The 22271-nt window shown below is 43.7% G+C and overlaps 1 protein-coding gene across 1 annotated transcript in view; it reads left to right on the top strand.

Moving 5' to 3' along the window:
- The window catches only part of wwc3 (WWC family member 3), a 186774-nt gene that overhangs the window by 74944 nt on the left and 89559 nt on the right, over positions 1-22271 (top strand). Inside the window, exons 2-3 of the mRNA XM_043700448.1 lie at positions 5461-5570; positions 21653-21856. Coding sequence (XP_043556383.1) covers positions 5461-5570; positions 21653-21856 — 314 coding nt within the window. The remainder of the gene's footprint in view (positions 1-5460; positions 5571-21652; positions 21857-22271) is intronic.

Raw genomic sequence — 22271 nt, forward strand, 5'->3', positions numbered from 1 at the left:
TGACTGAGCATTGTGTATTTCACCTGTGTTGTTTATCAACTGAAGCCTGGGTTTTGTCTAGGTTGGGATGCACTGTCCTTATGATTTGTAGAGTTGAATCGTAAGATTGATACTGAGTGCTGGAGTCATCAGTGAACGCCCATGCCTCGGAAGCAGCTGAAGATGACTGTATTCGGGGCACCATCCTGAGGAGTTCCTGCAGCGATATCTTAGCCCTAAGATAATTAGTCTCCAGCAATCACATACATCTTGTGTTCTCCAGTGGAGAATTTTCTGAGTCCTCTTGATGTCAATTTTGCCAGAGTTCCTTCATATCGTACGAAATCGAAAGCTGGAGTTCATCATTGGAATTCAGCTCTTTTGTTCATGTTTGAATGAAGGCTGTAATGAGATCAGGAATTGAGTGGTGTTTATTTAAGTTGAGTGGTATGTTTTGGCAATTTTGAACAGTTACAGGTGGGTTAGAATGACAATGCTAACATTTGCTGTTAAGAGTCGCACTGGCATATGCTTTCTGTTGTTTAATTTGATTAAAGGTGTTAACCTGTTTAAATTGAATAAGAACGTTATGATATCAGAGAAAAATTCATGAGAGAAAGTTATTGTGGTTTCAGGTGTCAGGTATTCGATCTTTAGGTTTAAATATTTAGTGTAAATTCTCTCGTTGCAACCTATTAGTCTGCTGAAAATAAGTTAGTCAATAATTTGGTTAAAGGACTGCACAATGAAATATGTTGTCCCAAATATACTTTTGCCTGTGAAAGCTTATTTATCAAGGGTACACGTTACTTTTCAATCCTTTTGAGCTCTGAAGCTGTCTTTTGAAATCGAACTATGCGGTGCACATCTACTTATGTTTTATTTTCCACATACATTATACACTTCTTACTTGGGGGAGACCATCCTGTGACACACAGTCATGGCTGTAGCTGCTCAGTTCTGCTACTTCATAAGAGCCAGACTGTGCTGCTTCTGAAACCTATACCTAAAGCCTCATTCCTGCACTCTGAGGGAATGTTGCTGAAAAATGTGTTGCTGGAAAAGCGCAGCAGGTCAGGCAGCATCCAAGGAGCAGGAGAATCGATGTTTCGGGCATAAGCCCTGAAGAAGGGCTTATGCCCGAAACATCGATTCTCCTGCTCCTTGGATGCTGCCTGACCTGCTGCGCTTTTCCAGCAACACATTTTTCAGCTCTGATCTCCAGCATCTCCAGTCCTCACTTTCTCTGAGGGAATGTTGCTTTGTTCTGCCTTTTTATGGGAATGGCCATAAGTAGATTTGAAAAGTTGCAATGTGGAAATGTGACCCCATCTTGCTTAATGTTATTTCATTTATTTGCGAATAATTTTCTCATAGAAATTAAAAATTACGTTAGGGATGGTCAATAGATGCTGACACATACCCACACAGCATGAATGTATAAAAAGAAATAAGACAACTGTGGTCATAGAGTCATAGAGATGTACAGCACAAAACTGACCCTTCGGTCCAACTCGTCCACATGCCAACCAGATATCCCAATCCAAACTAATCCCACCTGCCAGCACCCGGCCCATATCCCTCCCATTCAGATGCCTTTTAAATGTTGTAATTGTACCAGCCTCCAATACTTCCTCTGGGAGCTCATTCCATACACGCACCACCCTCTGAGTGAAACAGTTGCCCCTTAGGTCTCTTTGATATATCTTTCCCCTCTCACCCTAAACCTATGCCCTCTAGTTCTAGACTCCCCGACCCCAGGGAAAAGACTTTATCTATTTATCCTATCCATACCCCTCATGATTTTATAAACCTCGATAAGGTCATTCCACGATCTCTGACGCTCCAGGTAAAACAGCCCCAGCCTACTCAACCTCTCCCTATAGCTCAAATACTCCAACCCTGGCAATATTCTTGTAAATCTTTTCTGAACCCTTTCAAGTTTCACAACATCTTTCCGATAGGAAGGAGACCAGAATTGCACGCAATATTCCAACAGTGGCCTAACCAATGTCCTGTACAGCAGCAACATGACCTCCCAACCCCTGTACTCAATATGCTGACCAATAAAGGAAAGCATACCAAATGCCTTCTTCACTATCCTATCTGCCTGCGACTCCACTTTCAAGGAGCTATGAACCTGCACTCCAAGATCTCTTTGTTCAGCAACACTCCCCAGGAGCTTTCCATTAAGTGTATAAGTCCTGCTAAGATTTGCTTTCCCAAAATGCAGCACCTGACGTTTATCTAAATTCAGCTCCATCTGCCACTTCTCAGCCCATTGGCCCATCTGATCAAGATCCTGTTGTAATCTGAGGTAACCTTCTTTGCTGTCCACTCCACCTCCAATTTTGGTGTCATCAGCAAACTTACTAACTATACCTCTTTTATTCTCACATCCAAATCATTTGTATAAATGATGAAAAGCAGTGGACCCAGCACCGATCCTTGTGGCACACCAATCCTTCAGGCCTCCAGTCTGAAAAAACAACCCTCCACCACCACCCTCTGTCTTCTACCTTTGAGCCAGTTCTGTATCCAAATGGCTAGTTCTCCCTGTATTCCATGAGATCTAACCTTGCTAACCAGTCTCCCATCGGGAACCTTGTCGAACGACTTACTGAAGTCCATATAGATCACGTCTACTGCTCTGCCCTCATCAATCCTCTTTGTTACTTCTTCAAAAAACTGAATCAAGTTTGTGAGACATGATTTCCCACGCATAAAGCCATGTTGACTATCCCTAGTGGGCGGCATGGTGACGCAGTGGTTAGCACAGCGGTTAGCACTGCTGCCTTACAGCGCCAGAGACCAGGGTTCAATTCCCGCCTTAGGCGACTCTCTGTGTGGAGTTTGCACATTCTCCCCGTGTCTGCGTGGGTTTCCTCCGGGTGCTCAGGTTTTCTCCCACAATCCAAAAATGTGCAGGTTAGGTGGATTGGCCATGCTAAATTGCCCGTAGTGTTAGGTGGGAGGGTAAATGTAGGGGAATGGGTCTGGGTGGGTTGCGCTTCGCGGATCGGTGTGGACTTGTTGGGCTGAAGGGCCTGTTTCCACACTAAGTAATCTAATCTAATCAGTTCTTGCCTTTCCAAATACATGTACATCCTGTCCCTCCGGATTCTCTCTACCAACTTGCCCACCACCGACATCACGCTCACTGGTCTCTGGTTCCCTGGTTTGTCCTTACCACCTTTCTTTAACAGAGGAAACTGCAGTAAGCTATTTGCATTACACTTGACTAAAGAAAATAACTTGAATATAGCATTTTTAACCCATCCAAATTTATCCAAGTGTTGCAAATGATGACGTATTTTTGAAGTGTAATGTTGCAATAAGGTATTGGATATAGGTGTGTTTCCTCTGAATGCTCCGGTTTCCTCCCACAGTCAGGACGTGTACAGGTTAGGTGGATCGGCCATGCTGAATTGCCCCATGGTGTTCAGGGTTGTGCAGGTGAGGTGGGTTAGCCATGGAAATGTGGGATTACGGGGATAGGGTAGAGCGTTGGGTTTGGATAGGATGCTCTTCAAAGGGGTGGTGTGGACTTGATGGGCCGAATGGTTTGCTTTCACGTTGTAGGGATTCGATGAATATGCACACAGTTAGCTCCCATTAATGGCAATGAAATAAATGAGTGAACCATCTGTTTTTGACAACGATGATCAATGGATGAATTTTGGCCTGAACGGAGGAGTGAACGCCTGCTTATTTTTCTTTTTCGCCGATGGGGAAAACTTGTACAACATGGTCATGTAGAGTGAATGTGGATTCACTTTTAATTAATGCGTGCAGAAAGCTAATGTCTGTTGTTATACCGTCAATGTAAATTCACTGCCCGTTTGTGCTTTCCTGAAATGGCAATCTAGCCAAACTGCTTTTTCACTGCAAACTGTTTTACAGTTAGCAAAGGGCACATTCCAAAGCTTCAGGAGTTTTGCTGATAGCAGAGGTGAAGGAAGTAATTAGACTGCTCCTTGAGGAATGGAATGTGCTTGACATTTTGCTGTAAACAGACCTCGCTTTGCCTCGCGTTTTGAAGCTGTGTTTTTCCAGCCGAGATGAGGGATGGTTTGTTTAAAATTGGACAGGTTGAAATGCAAACAAATATGTCGAAGGTAGGGGATGGGGGTGGTGGATGGGTGGGGAGAGCACATTGTGCCCCAGCGACACAGCAAGAAAGATCTTTTCGCAACTGCACTTGAGAGGTGTTCATTTCTTTCCATTCTCCCTCCCTCTAGTCTGTAGGAACTTGCTGGGAATGTGAGAGTTGACATTGTCACGCACAGCAGCAATGCAGGTTTTGGCAATGACATTGGCTCCCTGCTCTCTCACCAGAAGTATCTGCGTGTCAGCGATGACCCCTTTTTTTTATTTGTGACGTGCAGCTCCCACACCGGAGAAACTGTGATCAAGATGGCTTGCAGTCATGCCATACAGGATCAGATTGATCTTCAGTCTTTGTCCAGTTCAAGTTTGAAGGACTAGTGCAACTTTTGTGCTGTAGCTTCATTACCCTGCCTCACCGGCCTAGTCTTTATTGCCCCCGTCCTCCACACAGCATGGCCTGCAACACTTAACAAAATGACCCTGAACGAGGATGTGTTTTCGGTTTGAAAATGTGGCCCAGTGTAAGCTGTGAGTACTTTTTGCGAGGTAGAAAGAAAATAACATCCACCACAACGAATCCAAGATTTTGTAGCTTCTGGGTGATATGGTGGGATGTATAGTGGGCTCTGTCTTTCTGCACACAGGGACAATGTCCTGACTTTGCTGCTGCCTATCCAGTTTTTGTGGCCTTTGGATTACTACAGGGGTTGAGCGAGGTCTGATTAGCACGAAGAAGATGCATGTTCCGCTGCTGCTGGTAATGGATGCAGTGTGCCACCTCCCTTTTATACACATGCAGTTGATGGGCTTGGATAGAGACCAAGTATTGCAACCTGGTGACAGAATCCAGAACGTGGGGTGGGAGGAGAGCCCTGACCTTAAAATGGGGAAATGTCAAAAAGGACTTCCTCACACCAAATGTAGTGGAAACCTGGAACCCTGTCCCCTCAAAGCAATTAGAGATAAAAGTAATTGAAAATGTCAAAGCTGAGACATATATTTTTCTTCAGCTCTGCAGAAAAGTCATTAATCTGAAGCTTTAACTCCAATTCTCTCTTCACACCTGCTAACAGGCCTGTTGAGTGTTTCCAGAAATTTTGACAGATTTTCCAGGATCTATTGTAATTTGCTTTCGTGTCAGTTGGTTTTTGTTTGGTAAAAGTATGTAGGGATATGGAAATGAGATGGATGAATGAGAAACGTTAGCTGTAATTGAATTGAGTGGCATAAGAGGCTTGGGGGCATCATGACCAATGCCCTTTTCCTGGTTGAGACTTTTATCAGTTGCTACTGATGTTTTAATTTTCAAACTAAATGATCTCCAGAGATGTTTAGTGCAGTCCTCACAGACTTCATTGTTACTTTTTTCAGACTGACCAAACCATTAACGTTTGCTGACTGTGTTGGCGATGAACTGCCGTTGGGCTGGGAAATAGTGTACGATCCCCAGGCTGGCATTTACTACATTGACCACATTAACCGTAAGTATAACTGAGATTTCACTGTATGGAGGCGAATGTTTTCAGAATGGGTTATTAATGGGAGTGTGGGTGCTAACCTGCCAAGTTGAAAGCCATCAACGCTGATCGACCTCCCTTCCACCACGACCTGCATTTGGGAAGGCAACAAATCCATTCATTTGTTCTGAGGAGCCCTAGGGTCTGGTTGCACTACAGTGACTTAACCTTTTATTTTATTCAGTAATCATTCCACAGAGTTTAGCTTTTTGAATTGAGAACAAGGGGAATTGATGTTAAAACCTGAACCCGACTGTTTAGAAGATAGATCAGGGAGCATTTCCTTTCCCCCCCAGAAAATATTGGCAATTGGTGGGGGGGGGGGGGGGCTTTCTTCTCCCGCAATGTGGAGCAGAGTTGAGTGGGAGCGGAATTGAAATTTTTAAGATTGAAAATGGTATTTTCTTGTTGGATAAGTGCTGAGAGTTTTAGCATAGGTGGGGAAATGGAGTTGAGGTGTAAGTTAGTCATGATCTTAACATCTTCGTGGAATATTCTTGAGGGGCTCTGGGTAATCCAAGATGGAGGACTGGAAAAATTTCTGGCTGTAAGAGCTGCTCCTTTTTTTTTTTGAGATATGTTAGATGTTGGAGGTGATTTCCTTGAATTCCAGGAGCAGCAATTACTGTTTTATATGCTGTTGCATTGTTTTGGAACTTTGGACGCATATGGAATGAGCTGCCAGAGGATATGGTGGAGGCTGGTAGAATTGCAACATTTAAGAGGCATTTGGATGGGTATATGAATAGGAAGGGTTTGGAGGGATATGGGCCAGGTGCTGGCAGGTAGGACTAGATTGGGGATGGGATATCTAGTCGGCATGGACAGATTGGACCGAAGGGTCTGTTTCCATGCTGTATATCTCTATGACGCTATGGCTGAATATCCTACTCCTGGTCTCATGTTCCCATAAGTTTCACTCCCATTAAAGAGACATGGTTCATGGCACATCGGGCATGCCCTGAACCATTGTCTGCATGTGCGAAAATGTTCTCCTTGTGCCATTCCATGGACCAAACCCAGGATCCCACATGCCTCAAATGGCAGGCTGTCCCTCAATATCCATCCCCAGAGATTATTTTGTCCCCCAGTGCCAAGCTGTGCACTTACATGCCCATACTATCGTGTAGAAACTAAGCAGCCTGTATAAGATGTGTCAGAAAATCGTCTTAAGTAAAAACAAAATTGTTTGTAAATTTCAACAAAATTTAGTAAAATGTCCCTTTACCACAGAGCCATCAAGGTGTCCATGAAGAATATCTTTTAAAGTATCAGAGGCAGAAATCTTAAGCTCTGAAAGCTTCTTAATCTTGTCTATTTAAACGTTGTGCAGTTGACAGCAAAACTCAGAGGTAGAGTTAGCAATCAAGCTGTATTTTCTCTGGGGCTCAGCTGTTTCAACAGGCTAGTGGATGTCTGGGCTCTCAGCCCAGAGTGCAAAATGAGGCTTGGTCCTGTGAATAATACTTGAAATGGTTTAGATGATTAACACTTTCATTTCGGTAAAAGAGAAGGACTGTTTTATGTAACATAGTAATTCCATAATGTTCCAAGTACCCCTGTCATCACTTATGGTGACTTCCAGTCTCTTTCCCAGGTTAGCTCATCCTGCTGCAGTCTGCTCCCATCTCTGGCCTTGAAGATTACGCCTTTATAGCCATTTTCTTCCTATGCAGCCACACACAGCTGTGAAATTTCCAGAGTCCCACTACCCACCTTCAAAGATGAAAATCCAGGCAATTACGTCCAATGGTTGTGCTTTAACCTGTTCACCAATCAACTACAAGCAGATTGGTATTCTTCAAATAAGTCATCACGTTGTGCTAATGGATACTTTTCAATTAAAACAATTCGCTTTATTTTCTCCCCTTCCTCCATTTTGGGGTTTTGTTCCTTTTTAAAGTTTTTTAAGCTCAGTTCAATTAAAAGGTTCTTTTGTTTATTATTTATGTAAACTGTGACTTGTATTAATTTTGAGAAATGTTGTAATACTTTTCACAATCCTTGCTTTACTGTGCCTGAAAGTGATCGATTCACTGATGGTCTTCTGAAGTGATTTGTGATTAATCTGATATTTATCTTATTTCACTATTCAGAGACATTCAATTATATAACCTTTCTTATGACAGTCAAATCAGTCTTAAAATGTCCAGCCATTATTGAGTGTTATTGCGTTTCACTAATGTTTCTGTGTGGAGTTGTTATATACGTCAGGATGGCAATCAAATTGTTTGTTGTTTTGTCACCATAGTCTTACCAGACCACAGGGGCTGCTCTCTTCATTAGAGAGAGAAGTGACTGGTGGTGATTTAACCTGAGGGCCACCAGACCTCAGGAGAGGGAAGAGATTGAGAAGGAGAGCCCTTCATGATAACCTCAAACCGGTGATGGGAATTGAACCCATGCTGTTGGCTTCACATTTCTCTTTAAACCAACAATCCAGCCAACTGAGCTAAACCGATTCTACCAGGATGGCAATACAGAACATAAATTTAACAAAAAGAAAAATTCAGTTTTTTTGCAAAAAAAAAGCTGCAAAGTGTCTTCTGGAACCTTGATTTGCAATTTATAAACCAGGTTTTGTTTTTCTAATTTTTCTGGTTGACTGTGACTATCACAAGGGTAGGACTTATTAACATCCTCCTGAGAATAATTGGAAATTGCAGAAATAGTGGAGTGTTTAATTGTGCCTTTTACTAGACCATTGTAAAATAAAAATCCACGTGTGATTTTTGACAGAGCTGAACATGATTTTTGGTTTTCTGAGTGTTGGGTGAGAATTTATGCCATTGATACATATACTTGTGATTGGAAAATGCAGTGCAACCATCTGTAAAATTGCTAAAAGGAAACAAAACATCAAAGCTTTTCATCTTGCGCTCATCAGGAGTAGGACACCAGAAACAGACTTGAAAGAACGAATGCCAATTTCTCGAGTGTGAGAAGATGATGGTGATTGGTCTATTGTTGGCATGGTGTGGAATAGTCAATTGTCAGTCATTGTTCCTAATGAAGGGCTCCTGCCCGAAACGTCAATTTTCCTGCTCCTCTGGTGCTATGCTTTTCCAGCATCACTCTAATCTAGTCATTGTTCTCAGGCTGGGCAAATAAGCTGTGATTGGTCAGGATGTTGCAATGAATGCAGCAGAGATTCACAGTCTCTCTGATTCCATTTCTCGTCCACAGGAAAATTGCAATGCAAGTACAATTTCCTTTTGCTGACCTAAAACAGGGTTAAGTGCACTAATAAATGTAGCTTCCTGCATATGCAATACATCATACTGTGATCCCAGCTGATGACCTGGGATTGGTTTCTGGTGTAATTCTTAGTGCAGTCCATTGTTTGTTTTAAAGGCAAACCCTGTTATACAGATGTGTAAATCTGACAAAGAGACTGGAGTAGTCATACACATCATTGATAAGTTTCCTGATTTTTCACAGTCTGTCGACTTGGTTTGTGAACAAAGATTGATAGTTGACTGTTGTTGCTATGTCTCTTCATACCAGTGATGGACCAACCAATCAGCACCCTGTTCCCATGCTACCCATGATGTCCCAGCTAATCAGCACCCTCTTCCCACATCGTCGATGATATACCAGCCAATCAGCACCCTCTTCCCACGCTGTCAAATGATGGCCCAACCAGTTAGTATCTCTATTTCTCAAGTCTACTTCCTTGCATCCCAGCCCTAATGAGTACAGATGAAAAGCTGTGACCTCTTGGTTCCCTGTCGGCAAAGAGTTTCGGGTTGTATTGCTGAACAATTATTCTGTTAAATCTGGATGGGCAGTTTTGCCACTATCCCCTTGCACATAAGGGGGCAGGGAAAAGACAGAAAGTTCATTGCCAGCCTGATGTCTACAATTTTTGGCTTTAGGCTGAGTAAGTGTGCCTCCCGTGTCTTGTTTGATTGGTAGCGTTGTACTTTGATGAAGTCACTGGGATATCATTTTAAACACAGGCACGATAGCAACATGATTGGTTTCTGGGCAGTGGCAAAGACCCAAGCCACGGGTATGTCAGTTCTTACCCGAGAATGTGCAAGCTGGCTTATGGGCCAGATGGGCAGCATCCAAGGAGCAGGAGAATGAAGAAGGGCTCATGCCCGAAACGTCGATTCTCCTGCTCCTTGGATGCTGCCTGACCTGCTGCACTTTTCCAGTAACACATTTTCAGCTCTGACCTCCAGCATCTGCAGTCCTCACTTTCTCCCCGGGCCAGATGGGGCACTGCTTCACTGCTTGTATTATACTTGTCACCAGCTTCACTTTTCGTGTGTCAGAATAACAGCAGTGAGCAAGGAATATTCACGTAACTCCTGGCCCAATGACTAGATGTGCCTCTATTGCTCAAGACATTCCTGATTGTGATGGAGAATGTTTCAGCTTCTCAAATGGAAGTGGTTGAGGACAACAGATTGGATATTTTCTCAACACGTTCTCTTCTCCTTTAATGTACTTTATCAACAAGTCAGTCAGTCACTTTTGAAATACAATCTCTCTCCACTTGTCCTTAGAATCCCTTTTGCCTGATTCTGTAATGAGCCAGATAAGCGATAAGAACTGATAAAGACATATTTCCAGAATTTACTGAACCCTAGCCATCATTATCCAGAATTAGATTACAGCTCCTTTTAAAATGTGTTTTCTTTTCCCCAAGCATCGGTATCATTTGTGCTAATCTTTTATTACGTTGGGAATCTATCAAGCATTTTGTTATCTTGCACAACAGCCTGTGTTTGTCAAAACATTACTGAAAAGGGCATGTTAAATACCATCATATATATATATCAAAGTCTGAATAGGTTTAATTACCTCAGGATGGGTGGGGGAAAGTTCAGATAATTCCACTGCATGGTAAAATCCTATACTGGTATTCATCTAAAGGCCATCGCATTGTGGTATTGAACTTACTTGGAACCCTGACTTGGAACTTTTGATTGGATTCCAGTAACAGTAACTGGGTCACAGTTCCAACTTGATGAATGAGTTGGAGGTGGTGGTTGGTGTATGGGTGGGATGGAAGGACAGGTAGAGTCTTGCACTGTGCCTCACTGTGTTGACTTGCGGGCCTGTGAAATCTTACATCAACGTTTGCCTCGTCACCGGGAGTTGGGAGGTGTATGGATTCCCTCTACTGGCTGCAGTCATGCCCAGCATTCAGGTAGATGGTTGGCATTTTCGGAGATCAAGCATCTTAGTCCTGAGGTATTTCTGCAGGAGTTCTTCAGAGTAGTGTTCAAGGCTCTACACCTTCAGCTGCTCCATCACTGACCTTCCCTTCACCATATGTGGGGACATTTACTGATGTTCAGCATGATTTGCAAATCCACAGAACTGATGTGGGCACTGTGCCCATGGGGTGGGGAGGGGAAGGGGTGTTGGGCAGCATTCAGACTTGGGCTAATATGTGGCAAGTGACAGTTGTGTCTCCGAAGTGCCTGGTAATGACCATCTCCAAGAAGAGAGAATCTAACTGTCTCCCATGACCTTCAATGGCAGAATCATCACTGAATTCTCCATCTCAACATATTGGGGATTACCATTGACCAGAAGCTGAACCAGACCAGCTATGTAAATACCACAGGAGGTAAAGGCCAGACATTCTGTGATAGTAATTCACCTCCAGACTCTAAAGCCTACCAGTATTTATTAGGCATGAGACATGAGTGTGATGGAATACTCCCCACTTGTCTGAATGAATGCAGCTCTTGAGGAGCTCATCCACCTTAAATGTTGACTTCCTCAAACACAATGACAGTGTGTGCTCTCTGAGACCAGGGCTCTGATGCCTCTCATAATCATCCCATTTCTAACCCTGAGCCACTTCTCCTTGATGCACTGCTTTACTCGGTGATGCCATCTGTTTTTGAGTTGACCAATAGTGTACTTGGACTTGCACAGAAGCAGGATTAGAAAGCTCCCATCAATATTCTCAATTATCAAACCTCCTTTAAACGTGTTGCAACTGGTAAGGAAAGCATTAATTAACGAGACACCATGATATTTAAATTGGAATGACAGATTTAAGATTGCAACAGCAGTTCTTTTTTTTTCAAATTATCTGACACATGCTTCTAACACAAGTTAAGCCGTCACTATGTCTTCTCCAGACTGGTGAGCATTACTGTAATGCATTTGTATTGCATATACACAAAGCTGGAGCAATTCACTGAAGCAGTTATTCTCTTCTTCACTGCATCATAGATCACAATCCTCTTTAGTTTAACAGTGACACAGCGTTCATTGCAATAGCATTCACTACATTTTCCCCATATTGTAGCTACGGAACATGTGCAGTTTTGAGTTAGAAATTCCATATTCATTTTCAAGGAATTCATTGCTTCCAGTGATTTCAAGTTTTCCTGGCTGCTAAAGAGTTGGGTATTCCTTTGCTAAAGGTTTAAGACTTTTCTTTCTGTTTTGCAGCCTCTTCCCCTGCTCCCTTTTGATTGTGTCCTTATCTGTTGCTCATGTCCATGTCAGCTTGCAGCCTCCCCTTTTTCCTGTTCGCCCAATGCCCCACTCCAGGTCACAACTCCCAGACCCAGGTCATGATAGCCCCCACCTCCGAAGACCTGGAGCCAGCGCAGGGCATCCCTGAAGATCCAAAGCCCGGTTCAGTGTGCCACCTTCTGGTTTCTGGCCCAGACCTGGCTTAATGCTCCTACACTTCAAGGCCAGGAGTCAGCAAGGTGCAATTCCCTCCCTCAGGCCTGGCCTTGGCTCAAGGCAACTCCCACCCCTCCACTCAGATTCTGCCCAGTGCACCCCTTCTTCAATGTTCCTGGAGATCCCTTTGTTACAGCATTGTGGGTGTCCCTCCACTCCAAATGCTGGCTGAGCCTGTGACACCCACATCTCATGAAAGAACAGGAAGTATCTGCTCCCACATTGACAACTTTCAGAGGAAGCAAATGTGCCCTTACACAAAAGTTCCGTTCCTGACAGCTTGCAAATACTCAGATAGATATTGCTACTCTTTGTCACAGAATTACCTTGTTACCCACTCATTCATTCCTACCTCGTTACATTTGTGCATAACCAGTCATCCGCTTCCACACCTAACTTGTATAAACACTTGCTACTGATGTCCAGGAGTAGATAATCTTGGTAGCTATGTAAGTTGTGAAAGGTGTTTCTTTGGTTTTGACAATGTTGCTTGTTCGGGCAAGGGTCTTGCAGAAGTTCATTCTTAACTTAATCCATGCAGCTTGCTTCCATTTTGAGAACATGTGTGAGTTGGAAATATTTAATTAAGTAACAATTCTAATCTATTGCTTGCAGGGAGAAATTGGGAGCAATGCATTTGCAAGACACCATTTAAAAAAAAAATCTTACAGCTAGTGTACACCAAATGATCAAAAGAATCACCTTGGTTTTACCTAAAGGGAGTCAAAATACAAAAAAATGTAGGGATAATAATCCAGATGTGTAGAGCCTTGATTAGCTTCCATCTAGAATCTTATGGCCAGTTTCAGGACTGAAACTTGTGCATCCTTTACAGAAGTACACTTCAGTTTCAGCAGGAGGAGTAAAAAGAGTAAATTATGAAGGCCTGTTGCACAAACATGGTTTTTATTTCCTTGGGTTGAGAGCGTTAAGAAGTGATGTACTTAAAGTATTTAAACGTATTTGACAAAGCTGATACCGAGAAATCCAGATCAGAATCTTAAAATCGCGCTCGGCCATTCAGGAACGGCATAAGGAAGTACTCAAGGAATCTAGGACATTTCTCCCGCAGGGCCAATTGACAACTTATAAACTGAGATTGATGGATTTATCTTGGATAAGAACAATGGTAAATGAGTGGCTAAATTATGTTGGAGGTACACCTCTGGCCAGGTTCTAATATATTGGAGTAGGTTTGATGGGCAGAATGGTTTCCTCCTGCTGTTGGGTTTACCTTTCACAATATAGCAGTGACTGACTTCTATAATCCTTCATTGTCTACAAAGCACTTGAACGTCCTCAGGTTGTGAAAAATGCTGTATAAATTTCGAGTAGAGGTTTATGAAGTCATCCAAGGCGTGGATAGGGTGAAGAGACAAGGTCTTTTTCCCAGGGTAGGGGAGTTCGAAACTAGAGAGTGTAGGTTTAGGGTGAGAGGGGAGAGATTTAAAAAGGACCGAAGGGGCAACTTTTTCACACACAGGGTGGCACGTGTATGGAATGAGCTGCCAGAGGAAGTGGTGGAGGCTGGTACAATTGCAACATTTAAAAGACATCTGGATGGATACATGAATAGGTAAGGTTCGGAGGGATATGGGCCAAATGCTGGCAAATGGAACTATGCAGGTTTGGGATGTCTGGTAGGTGTGGACAAGTTGGACTGAAGGGTCTGTTTCTGCGCTGTATGACTCTGACGCTAAGTTGATAGCATCACAGGTTAAGGAGATCAACTGGTTGCCTTGAGTGTTTCAGATGGAAGTGCAGGAGGAACCATTGATTTCATGTTGCTTTCTGCACCTACCCTTCTGTACCCATGACCGTCTCAATTTTGGGGTTTTATCCTCGGTATTTCATCCCGTTCACCGTCACTTGTCAGTTCTGGAAGGGAGCTTTGTGTCACCTACAGTCTGGAGTGTCTCCCATTGTCTCCAGTGGCCAGCCTGATTTCAGGGTTATAACACAAAGAAAGAAATGAGCCACAAACAAATGTCAGCGGTAGCACATCCAACCTCATGGGATTGAGATTGAATCTGATCGATATTATATCTCCCCACCCTGGCCCCTATCACCCTTCAACCTCTTAGTGACTCGTCTCGGTTTGAAAATTTTCTATTAAATCCCAGCCTCAGCGGCTTTTTGGAGAGGGGATTACAGATTTTGTGTACCTTTTAGTGTGAAGAAGTTGACATTCCTGAGTGGCTTAGTTTTACATAAACACTGGAAGAAATCATTCCTTTGCTTAGCCTACCAATCATAATCATCATTACCTCAATTAGATAATCCCTAACCCTTTAAAATGCGAGAAAGTATACAGTGTCCGCAACCTGTCCCCTCAATTTAACTCTTTTAGGCTAATTGTCATTTTGATGCATTGGCATTGGCCCCCTCTCAAAGACCAGTGCAGTGTGCACTTCCTGAGCCCAGAACTGAGTACAGCTCCACAGATGGAGTCTAACCAAAGCTCTGTACAGCTGGAGCATAACTTTCATCTCTTTATATTTCAGTGCTCTTGAGATAAAGGCCAACATTCCATTCTTGCTTTGGAATTTTATTTTAAATCCGTCCAATGTTTTCGGTGAACAACCCCATTTCAGAATGCCATTTGCTGCAATGTGTCTCATGTTGCCGTAGAAACACTCATCCTCACTTATAGAAGAAAATAAGCGCTCAACTCAGCTGAACTGGTAATTTATTTATTTGTGTGAAGAGTTCAAAGTTTTTACAGTAAGAAACATAACTCTCAGTATATGGAAGTAATTAAAAGACGGGTTGTATTAGCTTATCGCTCCAAGGCTGAGCTGACTCACCCTGTCGAGTGCTGAGAGAGCCTTTGGTGGTTAACTGTGACCCCAACCACGATCAGATACATATATTCATGTTGCAACTTTAAAATCTGACCTTCTGAGTCGGTGATACTGAAGTTTTTGTGTATCACAGTTCCTTTAGTGGCTAAAGTACTCTATCTTTTTCTTCAAATACCTCACGTTACCAGCCCGGACTGGAGTTGATCCAACCTTTGATTCGCCAAGAAAATAAAGCTAGTCTTTCAATTAATCGAGAATACTGACTCAGTGGTTAGCACTGCTGTTCTCACAATGCCAGAGACCCAGGTTCAATTCCACCCTCAGGCAACTGTGCAACCCCCCCCACAGACATTATCCTCGAATCTGCACTGATTTCCTCTCACGGTCCCAAGATGTGCAGGTTAGGTGGATTGGCCATGCTAAGTTACCCCATAGTGTCCAGGGATGTGCAGGCTTGGTGGATTAGTCATGGGAAAGGCAGGGTTACAGGAATAGGGTAGGGGGTTGGGTCTGGATGGGATGCTCTTTGGAGAGTTGGAATGGACCCGAGGGGCTGAATGGCCTGCTTCCACGAACTAGGGATTCTGTGAAGGCAAAACGCATCCTAACCTGTCACTGGTACATTTTGCCTTCCATTACTATGCAGAAGGGAAGTTGCCTCTTGTATCAGCACATTGACCTTGAACAAACTGTGGCCCTAAACTTGAGGACCAGCAAAAATGTTAATGTTATGCTGTTTCAGTGTGTTGTGTTTTATGCCAGGCTGACAGTGGAGTGTATTGCTTTCAAAATAGAGTCCACTGAGCTGTTTGACAAGGAAGTACAAGCAATCTTTCTTTCCATTCTCTTTAAGGTTTGATATGGACAGAAATGCGTAGCACACAACCAAAATACCTTGTGCAAGCTCCTTACAAACTCTTAGTGAAAGATATCCTCCATTGTGACATTTTTGAGACTTGCTTTATTATTTTGTATATGAGTACAAACCTCCTCCTTACTGTTACTAATGGTATAAGATATGGGGAGAAACACCATTCATAGAAAGAAAATACTCGCCCTGTTTCTGTGACTGGTCTGATTTACTGGATCTGAATGGCATAAACTCTGTCTGTTTCATAGAAACATACAACATAGAAAAGCACAGAACAATACAGGCCCTTCGGCTCACGATGTTGTGCCGAAGATTAGTCCTAATCTAAAATAAAATAACCTAACCTACACCCTCCTCAATTCACTGCTGTCCATATGCATATCTGACAGTCACTTAACTATCCCTAATGACTCTGCTTCCAACACCACCGCTGGCAACGCATTCCACGAGCTCACAACTCTCTGCGGTAAAGAACCTACCTCTGACGTCTCTTTTATACCTTCCTCTTAAAACTATGACCCCTCGGGGCTGTCAATCCTGCCCTGGGGAAACGTCTCTGGCTATTGACTCTATCCATGCCTCTCATTACCTTGTACACCTCGATCAGGTCACCTCTCTTCCTCCTCCGCTCCAGAGAGAAAAGTCCAAGCTCAGTCAATCCCTCTCATAAGACAAGCCCTCCAGTCCAGGCAGCATCCTGGTAAACCTCCTTTGCACCCTGTCCAAAGCCTCCACATCTTTCAATTATAGGGCGACCAGAACTGGGCACAATATTCCAAGTGTGGTCTCACCAGGGTTTTGTAGAGCTGTAGCAAACCTCACGGCTCTTAAACTCGATCCCCCTGTTAATGAAAGCCAAAACGCCATATGCTTTTTTAGCAACCAAATCCACTTGGGTGGCAACTTTGAGGGATCTATGTACTTGAACATCAAGATCCCAGTGCTCCTCCACATAGCCAAGAATTCTGTCTTTAATCCTATATTCAGCATTTGAGTTTGACCTTCCAAAATGCATCACTTCGCATTTATCCAGGTTGAACTCCATCTGCCATTTTTCAGCCCAGCTCTGCATCCTGTCTATGTCATGCTGCAGCCTGCAACAGCCCTCGATACTATCGACGGCACCTCCAACCTTTGTGTCATCGGCAAATTTACTAATCCATCCCTCAACCTCCTCATCCAAGTCATTTATAAAAACTACAAAGAGCAGAGGCCCAAGAACAGAGCCCTGCAGGACACCACTCACCACTGACCTCCAGGCAGAATACTTTCCATCTACAACCACTTCTGTCAGCCAACCAATTCTGAATCCAGACAGCCAAATTCCCTGTATCCCATAACTCCTGACTTTATGGGAAACCTTATCAAATGCTGAGGTCCAGATACACCACATCCACTGCTCGACCTTTGTCAACCTGTCTCGTCATCTCCTCAAGAAACCCAATAAGATTTGTGAAGCATGACTTGCCCCTCAAAGCCATTCTGCCTACCTTTAATCATGCTATGCTTTTCCAAATAGTCATAAATCCTATCCCTCAGAATTCTTTCCAAAACCTTGCTGACCACAGATGTAAGACACTGTTCTGTAATTGCCAGGGATTTCCCTATTCCCCTTCTTGAAAAGAGGAACAACATTCGCCTCCCTCCAATCCTCTGTTATGACTCCCGTGGAGAGTGAGGAAGCAAAGATCTTTGCCAGCGGCTTAGCAACCTCCTTTCTCACTACCTGGAGTAACCTCGGATATATCTGATCTGGCCCTGGGGACTTATTAGTCTTAATGTTTGCCAAAATTTCCTGCACATCAATTTCAATCTGTTCAAGCCTGTTTCCTCGCTCCTTAAAGTTTTCATTCACAACCATATCCCTTTCCTTAAAGAAAACCAAAGCAAAAAACTAATTTAGGGCTTCTATATCTGCTCAGACTCCATGCACAAGTTCCCTCCTGTATCCCTGATCGGTCCTACCTTCTCCCTGATCATTCTCTTATTCCTCATGCATGAGTAAAATGCCTTTGGGTTCTCCCTAATCCTTCCTGCCAAACCTTTTCATGCCCCCTCCTGGCTCTCCTCAGTCCATTTCTGAGCTCCTTTCTGGTAAGCCTGTAAAGCTGTAAAGCTGTGCTAGACCCTTGCTTCCTCCACCTTACATAAGCTGCCTTCTTCCTTTTGATGAGAAGCTCCTCTGTTCTCGTCATCCAAGGCTCCTTAATCTTGCCCCTTACCTGTCTCAGAGGATCAAATTTATGCATCACTCGCAACACCTGCACCTTAAACAGTCTCCACATGTCTGCTGTGCCCTTTCTGTGGAACATTTGCTCCCAGTTTGTACTTCCCAACTCCTGCCTGATGGCGTCATAATTTCCTTTTCCCCAATTAAATATCTTCCCATGGTATCTGCTCCTCTCCCTCTCCATGGCTATGGTAACTGTGAGGCAGTTATGGTCCCTGTCACCAATGTTCTCCCACCGTGAGATCTGACACCTGTCCTAGCTCATTGCCAAGCATCAAATCCAAAATGGCCTCTTCCCTCGTCAGCTTGTCTACATATTGAGTAAGGAAACCCTCCTGAACACACCTGACAAAAACAGCTCCATCCAAACCATCTGCACTAAGGATGTTCCTGTCAATATTGGGAAAAAGCAGCCCTGCTATGTCTGCACTTTTCCAAAATCTGCTAGCCTATGAGTTCTTCGATTTCTCTACTGCTATTAGGGGGTCTGTAGAAAACCCCCAACAAGGTGGCTGCTCTCTTGCTGTTCCTAACTTCCACCCATACTGACTCAGTGGACAAACCTTACTTTTCTACCTTCATTTCTGTAGCTGTGATGCACTCCCTGATTAGCAATGCTACATCCCCTCCTCTTCTTTCCCCACACCCTGTTCTTTTTAAATGTTCTAAACCCTGGAACATCTAGCAACCATTCCTGCCCCTGTGAAACCCACAGGGGTTTCTGGTCTTCCCCAGTTGTATCAAAAAAGGACAACTCTCTTCAGTCGCATCCCACCAGACAACACCCCTTAAGCCAGCTGTGGTTGGTTTCTCTCCTATGATATACCCTTGAGAGTAATCACTGAGAATCTCAAGCTTAAGTGTAAACTTGCCCTCAACAACTCTCTTTTCCCTTTCTACCCTCCAACTAGGCAATTGAGCATGTTGGGCTCAGACTGCTTCTCCCCCATTGCCACCTCTATATTTTTCCAAAGCAGCCAACTAGCCATTTTAAGAATTGAGGGATTTTTTAAAAAAATGCCAAGCATGCGTGAGTAGGGTTGCACATCGAGTCTGGAATTCCCAGCGTCCTGACACTGCAGGAGTGAACACATCGGACTAATGAAAGCCTATGTGTGTGAGTCGGTCCATGGAGCAACACTTTGGTGCTGTAATTCCTAATGGACTGCACTGGAGTTTATGCTTAACGTAGGCTTCCTCTGATCTAACTCCATCGTGGTATCCTTTGATTTTAATGATATTCTTTTGTTCCTTTTGTCCTCAGGCTGGCAAATAGCTAAATATTGCTGTGTGCTGAATGTACACGAGTCAAAGCAATGCAAGCAAGCTGTATGTGCTGATCACCGTATAGGGGAAACAGTGAGAATCAAGTTCCACTAAGGTGGTGGATCTTAACTTTGCTATTAGTTGACGTATAATTGTTTCCAGTACTTAGGAAGATCGAAGCAGGCCATTCAACCCTTTTGAGCTGCAAGATTAGATTGTGATTGACTTTATTTCAACTCCATCCCCTCCTCTCTCCCTTTTGGTTTTCTGTTGGCATTGAACAAAAATCGATCAATCTTGCATCATGCAGTGCGCAGAGACAAAAACAGAAATTGCTGGAAAAGCTCAGCAGATCTGGCAGCATCAATGGAGAGAAATCAGGGTTAACGCTCGGGTTGGGTGACCCGTTTTTCAGAACGGGCTTCTCTCCACAGATGCTGCCAGACCTGCTGAGCTTTTCCAGCAACTTCTCTTTTTGTCTCTGATTTACAGCACCCGCGATTCTTTCAGTTTTTATACATGGAGCAGGCTCCCTCCCCATTGGTGGTGTAAAAGGTAATGGTAATTCTGGATGTCTGAGCAACCTACCTACCCACCCACCCCAAAACTAAATCTCATTGTGTCCAATGTTGTGAGTTTTGTCTTGTTTCAGGACATTCTCCTACAGCGCACACATGGCTGTCTTTGCAAGGAACACTTGCTTCCTTTTTCTAGGATGTTAAAAATCACATAACACCAGGTTATAGTCCAACAGGTTTATTTGAAAATATTAGCATTCGGAGTGCTGCTCCTAATGATCCACTCGCCTTCATTTTACCACAAACCGTCAATGATGTTAAACTGCCAAAAAAAAATGGACTCGTCACTGTTATATCAAAGATGACTCCCATCCCTACCGAGTCATCTCTACGGTGACTAGATATTTCAACATTTGTCTGAGCTGGACTCTAGACTTCATTGCTACCTGGAAAATGCTGCTACAGTGCTTGGGGCAGTGCTGCGGTCAGTTTGTCCCATTCTCTTCTGTAGTACTGCTCAGCAAATGTTTCTGCTGCTCAGACGCACCCCAAACCTCCATCTGTGACCCAGCTTCGACAGTGCCAGGTATTGCTCCTTTGCTTTCAGTTAAAGATGCTGTTGACTGCTCACCATCAACTTCCTTGTCATTGTGAGTGAAGACCCTAGGGTTGAGCTGCCCTTCTGTGTGTCGTCATGATGTGGAGGAGCTGGTGTTGGACTGGTGTGGACAAAGTTAATGCCAGTCCTTCCAAGTAAACCAGTTGGATTATAATCCGGTGTTGTGTGTTTTCTTTTGGCTTTTGTGTAGCGGCCTGGCACCGAAATGGGGGTGATCTGTCAGCATCAAAATGTGGGATTGCATTAAAGTAGCAATAATACAAGTCTAGAACCATATTATTGACAAACAAGGCATTAGTATGTCCCTACTGGAAAGGCAGTGGGGTGAATGGTTAGATTATAGGCTGACTTTGGAGAAAATTATCTTCCTTTAATTATATTTCTATTTATAGTTTTTTTTACGATTGGTCATATCTCGTATATGTTGGAGATATTTGTATGGTTAGCAATTTTTTTAAATGCCAATTCCAATTAAATTACAGTGTGGATGACTGCGTGTGGGGTGCATTTATTTATCTGCACCTGGTTTCTTCCTTTCATGAATGTCCAGGATGTGGGTGTCACTGGCAAGACAGACCTTTATTTTCCCCTCCCTAATTGTCCCGGAGAAACTCCTGCAGATTGTGTGGTGAAGGTACTCCCACAGTGCTGGGGAGTTCCAGGATATAGACCCAGTGATGATGAAGGAGTGAGCAATGATTGGTTTGAGCACAGGGCTGGAGCAGACAAGGAGGCCAGACATATTTATTTATGTAGTCAGATTTTGAAAGAAAAAACATGTCCATGATTGACACCCAAAGAAGTCCAGTGGTACATATGTTTTTTTGAAAGCAGATCATCTCCGAAATATGTGAAGTGACTAAAAGCAGGCAAGTTTTGCAAATGATCAATGCTTCCTTTGTGAATGCCTTGCTGCTGATTAATGAATCATATGTGAGCTTGTGTGGTGGAATGTAGCCTTGAATGAGAGGGAGAAAAATATCACGATGGGCTGTTAAGTTGCACTGAAACTTTTAAGGGAAGGGCCGAGTCTTTTCCAGAACTGATAAAGTTTATCGCCCTGCAGAGATCACGCAGATCGAAGACCCCAGGGCACAATGGCGGCGGGAGCAGGAGCGTATGCTGAAGGAATATTTGGTGGTGGCTCAGGAAGCTCTGAATGCCAAGAAGGAGATCTACCAGGTGAAAAAGCAGCGCCTGGAGCTGGCCCAGGAGGAGTATCAACAACTGCACGACCTGTGTGAGAATGATAGCATTTCTCACGTCAGCTGTAAGTGCCTGTGACAAGTTTCTTCTATATCGTGGCACGCTTTTCTGGGTTTGCAACCTTTCAAGCCAGTTTCACACAGGATCAGAGTTTTAAAAATCTCAGATGCAATCTTGTCCGAGTTTAGGCCAAGCTGCCCACCCCAATCAGTGTGAGTTCAAAACAGCCAGCCCTTCCATATTGGGTATTTAACGAATTTGTTGCTGATTGGAAAATTGGTCTTCTCCCAATTTTATACCAACCCCCCCTCCCCCCCGCAACCTCCCCGCCCTCTCAACCACATACTCTCGCCTGCTGGCATTCCTGAATTTGTTATTTGACTCTGTGGAGCTGCTGAGAATTGGAAATACTCACCCCAGCTGCAGCCAGCCACTGGCTGGAATGTTGAGGTCTGCTGCTTAAACAGCAGCATGACTCA

Source organism: Chiloscyllium plagiosum, chromosome 12 (genome assembly GCF_004010195.1).
Source record: "Chiloscyllium plagiosum isolate BGI_BamShark_2017 chromosome 12, ASM401019v2, whole genome shotgun sequence".
Taxonomy (NCBI): Eukaryota; Metazoa; Chordata; class Chondrichthyes; order Orectolobiformes; family Hemiscylliidae; genus Chiloscyllium; species Chiloscyllium plagiosum.